The sequence below is a fragment of the Pongo abelii genome, chromosome 6, assembly GCF_028885655.2.
Source record: "Pongo abelii isolate AG06213 chromosome 6, NHGRI_mPonAbe1-v2.0_pri, whole genome shotgun sequence".
Classification (NCBI taxonomy): domain Eukaryota; kingdom Metazoa; phylum Chordata; class Mammalia; order Primates; family Hominidae; genus Pongo; species Pongo abelii.
In genome coordinates, this window is record NC_071991.2 from 52,401,098 (window position 1) to 52,416,161 (window position 15,064).

General features: G+C 39.6%; 1 protein-coding gene across 7 annotated transcripts in view; it reads right to left on the reverse strand.

The window, feature by feature from the left end:
- Window positions 1-1,102: 1,102 nt before the first annotated feature.
- Window positions 1,103-15,064, reverse strand: part of AVL9 (AVL9 cell migration associated) — a 92,012-nt gene continuing 78,050 nt past the window's right edge. For 3 of the 7 annotated variants that reach the window (XM_009242875.4, XM_024249301.3, XM_024249302.3), the window contains 4 exons: window positions 13,958-14,075; window positions 9,509-9,562; window positions 8,896-8,984; window positions 1,103-5,989 (listed from right to left, as the gene is read on the reverse strand). In XM_009242875.4, the coding sequence (XP_009241150.1) occupies window positions 5,874-5,989; window positions 8,896-8,984; window positions 9,509-9,562; window positions 13,958-14,075 (377 nt within the window). In that variant the 3' untranslated portion in view covers window positions 1,103-5,873. 7 annotated transcript variants of the gene reach the window in all.

A 15,064-nucleotide genomic window follows, 5' to 3' on the forward strand; every position in this document is an offset into this window, starting at 1 on the left:
CTTATGTACCCATCACTTGCCCTTAGCAATGATCAGCATTTCATTAAGTGGCTTTCATCATTTTTCCGGGCCTAGCCTACATCTATGTGCTCCAGGAGTGCAGCCCAGTCCAATGAAATGTTTAAAAACATTTGAGTCCTAATTATGTTATGTTGGGATGTCAGTGGTTCCAAAGGCAGGTGTTCATGGGATCAAGAACACAGAACATGACCATTCTGATCTTCATGATCATACAAAGTGTCTATGTGTGCCACGTGAGGATCTGTTCATGGTGAAGTTGGACAGGTCAGTCCTGCTGCAGTGGCTTCCCCAACCCTGTGTACATTACCTCAGGCAGAGAATCACACTCCTTCCAGATGTTACCAATAACTGCAACTCTTATTCTATCAGAATGAAGGGTAGGCAGCTCTTCCTTGATGGGTGATAGGGACCCATCACATCCCCACAGGAGAGCTCAGTCTGAGGGGGACATCTGGAAAGGGAAGGAGATGCCTTCCTTTCCCTGAGTAGAGGAAGCTTCACTGTCCTCAAGTTATCCCATCAGCTCCAGGGCTCTCACGGTCCGCATCAAAACACTGGGAACTCCAGCTTAACCCTGCACCAGCACTCAAGGAAGCACACATTCCCAGGGGGCAAGGAAGTTTGTCACTTCTGTGAAGCACATCCCAAAGCCCATTTTGTAGAACAGTTGTAAGGGAACCCAGTACATGAACGTATACATGAAAATGTGCCAGGAGTCTTCAGTGGAAATATCAAGGGCTATTTTGACACTTATCAGTCCAGGTGCAAAATGGGTTGCTTGGGACAATGTCCTAATGAGACATTATCTTGTGACCAAGCTCTGCTTGATACTTTTTGCAGCTCCCTGCACTTAGCATTCCATAGAAGCTAAGGGGCTCTTCCTGCAGAGGTCACTGCCTTGAAAGCTGAGGCACCACTGTCAAAGCGATGTCAAAATGACAGTAAATGAGTCATGAGTCTTTAGTTCATTCTGTGTGGTTTCTTAATCAATGAAGCTGCCGTTTAACTGTGAAGGAGGCCAGAAACCACATGGACAACACACAGGGTACTTCTAGAAGGACAGGTCAAGTCCAACTGTAGGCAGGGTGAACAGGATCATTTTATTCTCATTTATGCTTAAAATAAAGATACAATTGAAGTTTTACAATTCAGTATGATTAGACGTGATTTATAATTTTAACAATTAAAAAAAAACAGAAATAAAGAACTAGTACAAACTTTAAAACTACCAGAGCAAAGAGAAACTACCTTTCTGATCAAAACATGTGCCACAGTTAAACTGCCTTAGAAAACTTTATAAGTTTTCTCAGCTAAATTTTCTTAGAAAAGGTTTGTGAAAAGCCTTTAATCATAAATATTTAAACTATTTTTGTAACCACTAAATGCCTTCACCAACTCATTAATCCAATGTTTCCTAAATTCAGGGACCAGTGACCAAGTGGCCTGAAACATGTAAGCCTTGATCTTATTCTTCCAGCTACAAAATACTAATATTTTAAGAAAACAACAAAATATTTTCTAAGTACAGAAGCTTTCTGAAAACTTCAATTACCTTTTCTGGCTCAGTACCTGACTGAAATGTTCAAATGTTCATATTGCACACATGAAAAAATCTGAGCAGCATACTATGTGGGTGTGAGACTCTGATGAAAAATAAGATTGGAAAAACCCCCTACACTGTGTTCCATTTACATGATTTAAATATATAGTTATCTTTCATATAAGTAAAAAGGTAAACTTTAGAACAGCACAGAAATACAAATGTATTTAGAGTTTTACAAAATATATTCAACCCCTCAGACATGCACAGTTTTTTAACTTTGGAGTTACCATACAAGGGAACTAGTTTCCCCTCCTTCATAATGAAAGCAGGAAGTCATGTGTACAAAGTCATTCATATGAAAATAATAAACATCCACATTCCTTTTCTTTGTCCTTGACAAATATTTACGGAATGCCGGAAATTATGGAAAAACAATTCCAATATTACGAAGTCCAAAGAACTGGAATGAGAAAACTCCTCGCGGCACATTATGCTGCATGGAATGACAATCATCCTCGGGGAATTAGGGCAGCATCTTCTACCACTTTTAAAAGCTACCACGAGACGGGTTGGAAATGCCACAAATGGCACCTCATCTCTGATCAAAGATTCAGAGCATGCAAGTGTTGATGCCATGAAAAGTCCCAACCGTCTCCCCACTAAAATACCAGGCAATGCTTAGCAGCTGCTGTCCTAACAGGCTACTTTCTGCAACTGCTGACACAGGTAAGTTCATGTGGTTAAAGGTCAGAATGCTGGCCCCTTACAGAGCTGAAGTGCTCCCACACTCATCACTGGCTCTGGAGGGAAAAGACCACTAGCTGTAACTTCTACAAAATTTTTTTCACAAAATATAAAACAATAACAAAACCTACCTGCCAGGGTGATAATGCTGTAGCATGACTTTAAAACTTGTAACTAGCAGAGTAAAATTCTAACCCCTTTCTAAAAGAATTCTTACAACCCTTAGCACATGAAATACTGCTCTCAAAATACTTTCATTCAGATTTTAAGCACCTTGTTCCTCAGCCATGCAACAATTTCTCACTTCTCTCTCTTCCTAATTTGCTTTCTCCTTGGCTTTCTAAAGGAAATTATTCTAAAAAACATCAGATGCTTAGTATAGAATTTGGAAAGGAAGATAAGGTTGAGCAAGTTACACTGTATGCTCTGGTTTGCTGCCAAAGTATATTGCTGCTGTGTTTCTTAACAGGAAAGTGGATGAGAATTGTTTTAGGGCTGTGCTTGGCAGCGGGTAGTGAATCACTAATGGATTTGGGGAGAGACTGTTCATGCTGGTTATGTGAGCCAAATGCATATGCACAATCATTCTAAGCCTTCTTTGGACATGCAACTATTTCTGTTCCACAACTGGTAGCTGTAACTCTCTCTTCCTTACCTATACCATTGTCATTACAATGTCTAGTAGGAATTGAAGTATACCAGGGACATTTTCCAAATACCCTTTTAAGTCACCTGGATAGCGGTGAAGCCACCACCAAGCCATTGATGTAGTGTGTGTGTGCCCGGCACATCTGAAAAAGGCTGGCTGACCCTGGTTCCCTCACACCTAGGTACAAATACTCAATTCTTAGACACAAAAGCCTTAGCAAGCATTGGGGCAGGTGTGGCCACCAACACACACACCTTTACCAGGGCTATGTCAGAAGATGACCTAGTGCTGGCTCCTATGGCTCACAGAGCCAGTGTTTGGAGAGAGGCTTCTATGCTGGCCACTTGGAGCCTAGAATCCAAGCCTGAAGTATGTGGGGGGATCACAGGACCAGGGGTGAGGCTTCCTGCCTTTGATTGTGCGAGCTGCCTTGGGGCCCCTGCCAACAATACAACGGCCAGTGTTCCTTGAAAAACTCCACCTCCCAGAACCTGAAGGAAATATAGCTATGGTCTTTTGACCATTTCTATGATGAAAGTTGTATCTTCTGAGATACTTACGTTGAAAGTCAGTAAAGTGACCACTAAGAGTCAAACTCTTAGCTAGAAATGTTAATAGAAAGTCCGACCAAAGTGTATATTCAATGGGGGCACAAGTGATATTAAAGCAAAGTTAAACTTCATTTAACTATTTTTATTTCAGTGGATTCCAAAGCATGAGTTGGGCTGCTTTTGAATAGTGGGAGACGGGAGTTTACTCCGATCACAGAAACCATACCAACTGAAAGACAAATCAGCATCTTGCTGGACAACCCCTCACAGGGCTCCTAGATCCTTGAAGTGTGAACTTCAGCAGCTGAGAGGTAACAATTGTACACAAATCACACTATCATGCTCCAACGAATGATGTGGCCCTTATGAAACAAGATGTTAGAATGAATTCTTTATAGTCTCAGCGCAAAAAAGATTCGAGTACTGTTTAAGGTTTTGTTTGGTACTACTTTCTTCTCTTCAAACAGTGTTTCCTGAGGTTAACTTTCTTGGAAGAAGTGGAATTAATGGAGTTCTCACATTCAGCCCTTCAATTTATCATCGCTGAATTCTTGAGTTGTGCTCAAATGAGTAATACAATTTGTGTTTAGAAAACACAAAGTGAAAAATTTACAGACATATTTAGATTATGTTTCTATGTTCATTTCAAATGCCTTGGGAGCATTTACTTCTTAAACATTTAGTGAGGAATAAACCAAATATGATCAGGGCCCTCCTTTATTTCCCCAGCAATCTGGGATAGATCATACTCACAATGTATTTCCCAAGTATCCTTTGTTACTAAAAGGCAGTCTGTTCCCCGTAAGTACTCTCTGAGAACACCATCCCAGGTCTCCTTGAAAAGCAAATGAGAGCTGAGCATGGCAAACACACAAAGTCCAGCTGTGTACAAATCATCAGTAGATGGCACGCACATGCATGTATGTGCCTAACATGAAACCAGATGTCCTTTTTCAGATGACAAATGTCAAGGCTGCAGTTTTCTTCTCTTGCCTCTTACTTTGCTGAATATAAACTAAGATGAGATTTCTATTTAATACTTACAATCACCTTGCTTTTCTTTTAAGATACTTCTAGAAGGGGGTAGGGATTGATTATAGGAGGACTTTCAGTTAGGGAAGTAGAAGACTAAGTGCTTTGAGAAGCTTCATGAAGAATAAGACTAAGAAAAGCTGTAGGTCTGCAAACACCCAATAGAAAACTGTTTAAAAAAGAAACAGGCCAGGCGCAGTGGCTCATGCCTGTAATCCCAGCACTTTGGGATGCTGAGGCGGGCAGATCACTTGAGGCCAGGAGATCAAGACCAGCCTGGCCAACATGGCAAAACCCCGTCTCTACTAAAAATACAAAAATTAGCTGGGCATGCTGGTGCATGTCCATAATCCCAGCTACTTGGGAGGCTGAGGTACAAGAATTGCTTGAACCCAGGAGATGGAGGTTGCAGTGAGCCGAGATGGCACCACTGCACTCCAGCCTGGGCGATAGAGTGAGACCCTGTCCACCGCCCCCCCCAAAAAGAGAAACAGATGGCAGAAACTCTGGATTAAAAAAAAAGTGCTTGTAAAAGACTGCAACATGACTGTGGTTGAAAAATAAACACATAGGTCTTTGAAAGTTTCGCCCTACAGACACATTCATGTTAAACTGCTTCAGTATCATCGAACCATCACTCTGCTATTTCTCTGCACACCCACCTGCACAGTTATAAAGAGGAGGAAAGCACAGTGATACTCCTTGATGTCTGAAAGCAAATTTTTAAGGATGTGGAAAGAACAAACTAAAAACATAAAACACCCAATCCTCAGAACCACCCCTGACTTTCATGTTTCTAGGAGGAAGTGAATTAATAAATGTTTTGTGGGTAGAAAGCAAAAAAATCATCATATAATTCAGCAAAATAATAAAGGCCCAACTGTATGACCCCTTCACTTTATAAGCATATTTTAAGGCCAACTTTAGAGAAAATGGTAATATATATTAATTTTAGAAAGTGTAAATTACAATGACCATCTAGATATTCAAACACCAAAACAGAACAAAATTTACATAAGTAGAAACTCTTCTAAAGTAAACCAATGTACAATATCAGAACTCAAAATTCATTAGAAGGTTCACTGTATGTTTTAATCAGGCTCAGACTGAAATAAAAGTAGTCAATTGAAACCCCAACCTGGAAAGCCATCCCTGCTATGGCTGTGATTTCATCATTTCGGCATCCCGAAACATTCACTTAGAGCAACATCCATGTAAACAGTTCGACATATGGTCCCCTGCTGTGGATCTGTGGCTGATAACAGCCTGGGAGCAGCAGACAGACAGGGGACACTTAAACCTCAGAAAGCAATAGCAGCCTCTGACGCCATGCTCAAGGCTTCCCATCCGGTGGCTCAGTGAGACTTTGGGAGGTGGAAGTGGTGAAAGTGGAAAGCCATGAAGACATAGCTGTCTTTGCACTGGAAAAAGCTCCTCCAACTGACTGGCCTGGATGGAGGGGAGAAAAACAAAACGAAAAATGTCTTAACTTTTGTTACAAGACAGTGAAAGACCAACATAATTAATACATTTTTAATTAAAAATTTTAAAAAATGTTTTTTGAGACAGTGTCTTGCTCTGTCGCCCAGGCTGGAGTGCAGTGGAGTGGTCACGGCTCCCTGCAGCCTTGACATCCTGGGCTCAAGTGATCCTCCCACCTCAGCTTCCCAAGTAGCTGGGACCACAGGCATGTGTGACCACACCTGGGTAATTTTTTGATTTTTTGTAGAGACAGGGTCTGGTCTTAAACACTTGGCTCAAGTGATCCTCCTGCCTCAGCCTCCCAAAGTGTTGGGATCACAGGTGTGAGCCACTGTGCCCAGCCAATAAATGTTAATTCACTAGAACACACCAATATGTTAATAGTAGCCAAAACATCATTTAAATTTTTAGTTTCAAAACAATCCCTTTCCATGGGAATGTCTTAAGGAAAAATAGATGATTTTTTAGCTTAGGAGCCTACTTGCCTAAGCATTCTGAAGGTATTCATCAAACTGTTTCTTTAATACCCTCAGTGCTAGCAACACTGGCTATGTATCAGAATTATTAGAGAGCTTAAAAAGTCAAACTGCTTTGTGTATCTTAAATACCAACTTGATAATCAATAACCACCTAAACAGGGAAGAGTGGTTAGACTGTTTTAGGGAAATGTGCTTTTGTCATCTAAAATGAAGTTATGTTACATAAAGATGTATAGAGCGCTATCTGCCCCAGGTCTATTGTGTTTAATAGAACATTATCTCAAAAGTTGATGTTAGGCCAGGCATGGTGGCTTACACCTGTAATCCCAGCACTTTGGGAAGCCGAGACAGGTGGTTAGCTTGAGACCAGGAATTCGAGACAGCCTGAGAAACGTGGCGAAACTCTCTTTCTACAAAAAATAGAAAAATTAGCCAGGCGTGATGGCACATGCCTGTAGTCCCAGCTACTTGGTAGGCTGAGGCAGGAGGATCCCGCCAGGGGTTGCAGGGGTTGCAGTGAGTCAAGATCGCGCCATATTGCACTTCAGCTTGGGCAACAGAGTGAGACCCTGTCTCAGAAAAAAAGGTGATGCTAACTGAAATTATTTAAGTTGACTAATACACTCCCACTATTCTTGGAGAGAAGAGTATAGAAGAGATTTGGCTTTAGAATTTAACTATCAGTAGCAGCATCACTAAAAAGTAATAATGTGTAATAATGTATCTATAATAATAGCATAGTTTTTCTATTAAAAAATAAAAATTTAAAATAAGTCAAAGGCATATTGTTTGGCAATAAATGTTTGTGTGCTAAATTCCACTCCTTTGCAATAAAACTAACCTAGTGGTAGCGCTGTGTGTTCTTTGTCTTTATAAATGAGTCTGTAGAGTTTTCTGTCTCTCTCTAGGTATTCAGAAAACTAGGGATATAAGGACCCCTACACAAAGATTACTTAGTTCTGGGGCTTTTGAATTGTGTTCAGTAACCGTTAGTCAACCTCTTTCAGAAGCTAGGGAAGTAGTAATGCCCTATTTTTACACCACATTGTATGACAAAGCAGATGGGGCAAAATGTAAATAATTGGTGAATCAGAGATAATTGGGAGTTTCTTGCACTGTTGCAATGTTCAAGTTTGAAACTACATCAAAATAAAAAGTTAAAAATATAGAAAAGGAATGAAAAATTTTAGAACTGATGTGGAACAATATTCAAAATATTTTAAGCGAAAACAGCTAGGTGCAGAAGAGCATGCTACCGTTTGTCTGACTTTGATATTAATATTGGCCTCATCAAATGAGTTGGGGAGTATTACCTTATTTAAAGATTTTGTGTAAAACTAGTATTATTTCTTCCTTAAACATTTGACAGAGTTCAAACTGAAGCCATCTGGGCAGTTTGGTTTAAATTAAAAACCTTATGGCAAGGCTTTTCACGTTAAATTCAATTAATTTCTTTCTTTTTTTAAGACTCTTGCCCTGTCACCCAGGCTGGACTGCTCACTGCAGCCTTGACTTCCTGGGCTCAAGCAATCCTCCCACTTCAGCCTTTCGAGTAGCTGGGACTACAGGCACATACCACCATGCCTACTGACTTTAAATTTTTTTGTAGAGATGGGGTCTCACTATGTTGCCCAGGCTGATCTTGAACTCCTGGACTCAAGCAGTCCTCTCACCTCAGCTTCCCAAAGTGCTGGGATTACAGGTATGAGCCACTGCATTCAGCCCAATTTCTTTAATAGATAATAGGGCTATTCATATTTTCTTTTTGCAACTGTGTTGGTAATGCGAATCTTTAAAAGAATTTGTATATTTCATTTATGTTGTTAAATTGGTTAGCATAAAATTGTTCACAATATTCCCCTATTTTCTGTTCTTTTAATTTCTGTAAGAGCTACAGTAATGTCCCTCTTTCATCCCTAATGTTGGTAATTTGTATCTTCTTTCTTTTTATCTTTACCAGTCTATAAAGATTTTATAAATATTGTTGATCTTTTTGAAAAACCAACTGTTGGCTTCATTTTCTTTATTGTGTAATACTACCTTAGAGGACAGCAGTTCCTAATACCTACTTTTATTATGAGTCTCTGCCATTTATAAAGAACTGTGGACAGCGCAGGGAATGGGGGAAGAAAACTCTGGTGAAGCTTGAATCTTGGTAGCAAAACAGTGACTTCATCAGAAAATTTTGTCACTCTCTGTTAGATATAATGGAGTTTGACCATTTGGAATTTGGAATTTTTCAAATGAATAAGACAAAAATTTTAAAAACTCTTGTATTACTATGTGATAACACAGATCTTTACAACTTTATGTTTGTTTTATCAATTACATATTAAAGATAGAAAATGGATGTGTTGTGATTCCAATTTGTTCCTGGCTAAAGGCATGTCTTACCAACAGCTTTTCCTGTTTGTACGACATTCCGGCTAGTTGTGACCATGACGTTTCCAATTTTTTTGCCACGTTCACTATTCTGAACAGAACTGGGTAAAAGATAAAAGAAGTGTTAAGTACAATTCTAAAAAAATCTCACACATGCACACAGACACATATAGACACACACACAATAATCACTCTGTAATCATCCCAAATTAGAATTACTGAGAAAAGAAGCTAAATTATTATTTGTTATGAATTAATTTATTAACCTTTTAAGCATGTGCATTTTCAGAATACACGAAAAGAACATAGAGATGAACCAAAAAGTCGTGAGGACATAAGGATGTATGTATGGCTACATCTCTCCGACAGCCACGGTTTGCTAAAAGCACTTCACCAAAATAAAAATGGTAAATCCTGTTATTAGTTCACACCATCCTGTATGAAACAGCGGTGTTTTCGCTTTGAAACATACACATTGCTGAGCTAAAGAATGTTATGCACATATTTGGTTACTATTTGAAGTGTAAGTCTATCAAGTAGAGAAAAACAATTCCCAATTAGCAATGAAACACATGGCATAAATTCAGACTTAAGAATTTTCCCAGTATTTTCTCTAAGTACTTACTGTGAGAACCTTAACTTCATGTCTGATACTGAGTATTGGCCTTGAAATGGATGGCTGTAAAAAAAGTTTGAGTTTAAACTATCAGTATTTTACCAAAAAGGCTGCAAAAAAGAGTTATCACAAGAAAATATTAGTAAACTTCTCATGGACGACACAGCTGGGTGGTAGTGCTGTGTTTAGTTATCAGGAAACTTGGCTTTGATCACAGCTCTCCACTTACAGTGACGACATCCAGAAAAGATTACTTAACCCCTCTGAGCTTTAGTTTCCTCACTTGTAAAACAGGTGTGTGGTGTGTTGTGTGTTTTATGTGTGGGTGTGTGTGTAGCCTGTTTTAGTGCTATCCTGACATTCTAATTTATTTGGTCTGTCTTGGGTGGGGCTCAAGCATCAACACATTTTTTACAAGCTCCCCAAGACAGTCAAGGTGAGTCACTGGTTTTAGGACATGGTCATAGATCATACCTTGATCCTGGCCATCTTATAAATGTGTGCTATTGGTTATGCAAAGATTTGTGGATGGATTAACAAAATCTCTACTTTCTGTTAGAAAAGCAACTCAAAAGGCAGGTCTTAAAAAAAACAGCACTATCATTATTTTGTAAGAAAATACATTATTCAGACTTCCCTATTTCCATTAAAAGAAAAAAGCATATACATATATATGCATATATATGTACATATATGCATATATATGCATATATATGTATATATATGCATATATACGTATATATGTATATATATGCATATATACGTATATATGTATATATATGCATATATGTATATATATGCGTATATATGTGTATATGTGTATATATGTATATATGTGTATATGTATATATGTGTGTATATATGTATATATGTGTGTATATATGTATATATGTATATATATGTGTATATATGTATATATGTGTGTATATATATGTGTGTATATATATGTATATATACATATATATATAAAATCAGGCATTCTGCAATTATACAGGCAGTAGGAAAAAAAAATCAAGCAACTTGACCACATAAAATGGAGGGGTCAATAAATATCCAGTTCTTATCTCAGGGGTTCCTCTGTCAAGGTCTAACAAACAAAGTGACCCTAGTAAAATCCATAGCTACTTATAAAATTAATGGTTCTTCAAATGACAACAAACTACTCTTCATGGCCCCAAGTAAGCATATGTGACACTTCTTATTCTTAGATTCCTGAATCACTGAATCACAGGATTGAAATACTGACACATCACTTGATCATTCTCTATGTTCCTGGAATGGCTATATTTAAGGGATGAAATATACCTGCTGCTTGTTAAGTTAGAATGCTGCCTTCCCTAATCTTTAGGAGTTAAAGGGTTTCATACTTCTCAAAAGTTATAATTTGAAATATTTCTAAATGCCACCCTCTGATAATAACAGAAGTCTAGCATTTATTTTATTTTTTTGAGACAGAGTCTCACTATTACCCAGGCTGGAGTGCAGTGGTGCAATCTCAGCTCACTGCAACCTGCCTCCCAGGTTCAAGCGATTCTCCTGCCTCAGCCTCCTGAGTAGCTGGGAGCAAAGGCATGTACCACCATGCCCGGCTAATTTTTTGTATTTTTAGTAGAGACAAGTTTTCACCATGTTGCCCAGGCTGGTCTTGAACTCCTGAGCTCACATGATCCGCCCACCTCGGCCTCCCAAAGTGCTAGAATTACAGGCGTGAGCCACCAGGCCTGGCCACATTTGTTATTTTTAATTTGGTAAAAATATTGAAAATTTGTTATTGAAGAAAACTAAACTATTTCACCCCAAAATATACTTCTTTGATGTATTTCAAGATGGCTATTCAGAAGGGCTGGAAATGCAAGAATTACTGAAAAGCTGTCTTTTTGGGGGTAGATTTGCAACTGTAGAGAAAATCTGCATTAATGCAGCCTGGTTTGCTCTGAGGCCCTCCAATATCAAGATATACGAAAGATGAACCGAGTGTCTGACACCTTTAAAAGTCTGAAAGAAACATTTACCATCAATTCTCTCTGAGGGCTGCTACCTTTTAAGTTTTATCTCTATAACAAGACCAACTCTGCTAGCCGGGCCTCCTTTCTTCTCCCTCCCACAACGTGTCTTGCCACTATAACCTGACTTACCACCATAACCTGTTTCTGGCCATGCTCCAAGCCCCCAACTCTTTCTGTAACCTAAAGATGGTATGTATATAAACTTGTGTACCCCGTTGGCGGGTTGGGTACACGAGCTTGGGTACACAATCCAATCACCCTGTAGCTCTCCCTCATGCACATTAATAAATTTGCATGCCATTTCTCCTGTTAATCTGCCTCTTGTCAGCTGACTTTCCAGTGACCCTTCAGAGGATGAAAGGGAAGTTCTCCCTTGGCCTGCACTATCATATCTGCATGATTTCCCTACCTATATATTTCAGTTAACAAGTCCTTCTTCAGCCTTCTTTTCAATCTAAATAGCCTCAATTTATTCACATGTTCTTCTAAGCACTATTTCATAATCCTTTTAAAACTCATTTTAGCTAAGGCTCTTTTGGACCTGCACTAACATCTATAGAGCTGGTTTAAGTTAAAAGCACCAGATGTAGTGACAGATAAAGATCTGACCAGGCCTCCCAGTGCAGGCCCCAGGGAGGAGACTAGGATGGCTCTGCGTGTTGACTGCTTGGACAGTCAAGGCCGACCTGCCTTCCCAGCACCACCCTGTGAGTGCCACCCTGCTAAGCACCTCCACATCTGTTTCCCTTCAGCACGCTGAGAATAGAGACTTTGTAGTCAGTGAGGGAGAACACTTTGAACTCAGCCCTTTCATTTAATACTATTAAAATGGTTTTGCCTTTTAATTCTGTTTTTACTATATTCAAATGGCAATATAGGTTTCTGCTATAGCCAAGTATGATGATTAAATTCACCAAAACTGGTGTTGAACCTAGTACTTTAAAAGATGGGGTCTCATTATGTTGCCTAGGCTGGCCTCAAAACCGTGGGTTCAAGTAATCCTCCTGCCTCAGTCACCCAAATAGCTGGGACTATAGGCACCCGCCACCACGCGTGGCTAAATGTTTTGTATTTTTAGTAGATAACAGGGTTTCACATCGTTAGCCAGGATGGTCTTGATCTCCTGACTTTGTGATCCACCCGCCTCAACCTCCCAAAGTGCTGGGATTACAGGCGTGAGCCACTGTGCCCAGCCTTATCTTTTATTTTAGAAAACAAGTTCCTGTATCCACTTTATCAACTGATCTCCTTCAGTGCTCTCTGTTGTATTCACACTCAGATGCTATTGTTTCATAATGGCTCTAATCAACGGCCTTTTATGCCTATGTGGGATAAAGCCTTCGTCATCAACATTCAGTATTACAGCAGGTATTAAGTTTTGTTGAATTTTAGAGTCTGATGTGGAAACCAGGTCTGACTGTATATCCAGGAGTCCAAATATTAACTTTTTGTTTGTTTTTCTTTTTATTATTATTATTATTATTATTATTATTCTTTAGGTTTTATGGTACATGTGCGCAAGGTGCAGGTAAGTTACATATGTATACATGTGCCATGCTGGTGCGCTGCACCCACTAACTCGTCATCTAGCATTAGGTATATCTCCCAATGCTATCCTTCCGCCCTCCCCCCACCCCACAACAGTCCCCGAAGTGTGATGTTCCCGTTCCTGTGTCCATGTGTTCTCATTGTTCAATTCCCACCTATGAGTGAGAATATGCATTTTTTTTTTCTTTTGAGACAAAGTCTCCCTCTTGTTACCCAGGCTGGAGTGTAATGGCATGATCTTGGCTCACTGCAACCTCTACCTCCCGGATTCAAGGGATTCTCTTGTCTCAGCCTCCCAAATAGCTGGGATTACAGGTGCCCACTACCACGTCTGGCTAATTTTTTTTGTATTTTTAGTAGAGATGGGTTTCAGCATGTTGGCCAGGCTGGTCTTGAACTCCCGACCTCAGGTGATCTGCCCACCTCGGCCTCCCAAAGTGCTGGGATTACAGGCATGAGCCCAGCCTCAGATATTAACTTTAATTGGTTTCGCATACATCATGTTTTAAAATCGCCTCCTAATTTTACTCATGCAGTAAACCAGTGGTATTTCCTTCTAGGATTCTATCTTGTTGAACCATTCTGTTAAAAGAACAGCTCCAGGGAAAAAGAGAAGAATCATTGTGTATTGAGCATCACCAAGTGCTAGGGACTTCCTCTCTGAATCACATCGAGAGCCAGGGAAATGTTAGTGCTTCCCATAATGCTTATGCTTTTTGTATAACAATCTGAATATGGAAGCCGTTTCTAAGCTGTTTCTCTACATTTGGGAGCCTTTTTATGACCTACTTAAGGGGATTCTTGAAGATATTCACAATATCAAAGTTAAAATAGATTTTTCTCTGTATTGGGCACTCATAAACCAACCATTTATGTACTGTCAATCTTCAGAGGATGCGCTTACTTTGGATTTATTTCTGCAAGTGCTGGATGCTTGTTGCTGTTCCACACCCTGTAGTTGTGAGTATTCTTCCATGCTGTAACAAAAGTTGTCCCATAGTCCGATAATATCTTTTCATTGTCTGTCAAGTAAATATTTGAAAGAAGTTGAGCTGGGCTGTAGCCATTCAGGGATATGAAGATTACAACCAAAAAGGGTAAAGGAACGACTTTATCCCACTGCCCTCCCATATTTGGGGGGAGATAGCCTACCAGATGTCAGGAAACTTGGGTCTAGTTCCAGAAATCCTGTTAAGGACCTATGTGGCCTTTGGCAAGTCACTTAATCACTCAGAACTTCATTTTCCTAACTGGAAAATAAGAGGGTTGAGCCAGATATTTTCCAAGGTTCCTTACAACTCCAAAATATTTCCATGTTCTCCTTCCATTATGAGGATAGTATTAATTAATCAAAAACTGTATGCTTGACAGTGAATAAACATACTGATTTATATGTATGGCATAGGCAATTGGGATATCTTTCTACTTTTTTATAAATGCCATTTTTCTACAAAAAAAAAGATTAAGAATGAATATACAAAGTGGTTCTTTCAGTCATGATGTTCTCTTCTTTGGACTTTATTTGGTGTTTCATTCTTGAATTTCCTAGCATTTCACTGTCAAAAACACTTAAAAAAGGCCAGGTGCGGTGGCTCATACCTGTAATCCCAGCACTTTGGGAGGTCAAGGAGGGCGGATCACTGGAGGTCAGGAGTTCGAGACCAGCCTGGCCGACATGGCAAAACCTTGTCTCTGCCAGAAATACAAAAATTAGCCAGGCGTGATGGCAGGCACCTGTAGTCCCAGCTACTCGGGAGGCTGAGGCAAGAGAATCACTTGAAACCAGGAGATGGAGGTTGCAGTGAGCCAAGATCATGCCACAGCACTCCAGACTGGGCGACAAGAGCGAGACTCTGTCTCCAAAAAAAAAAAAAAAAAAACAAAAAAAGACTTAAAAGAATATACTGAAAACTGATAAAATTTTCATCTTTATCAATACCATGGGAAAGCATCCATGTGTGTTTCCTCTGCTTGGAAGATTAGAAATAGTTTGGAGAACTGATACAAATGG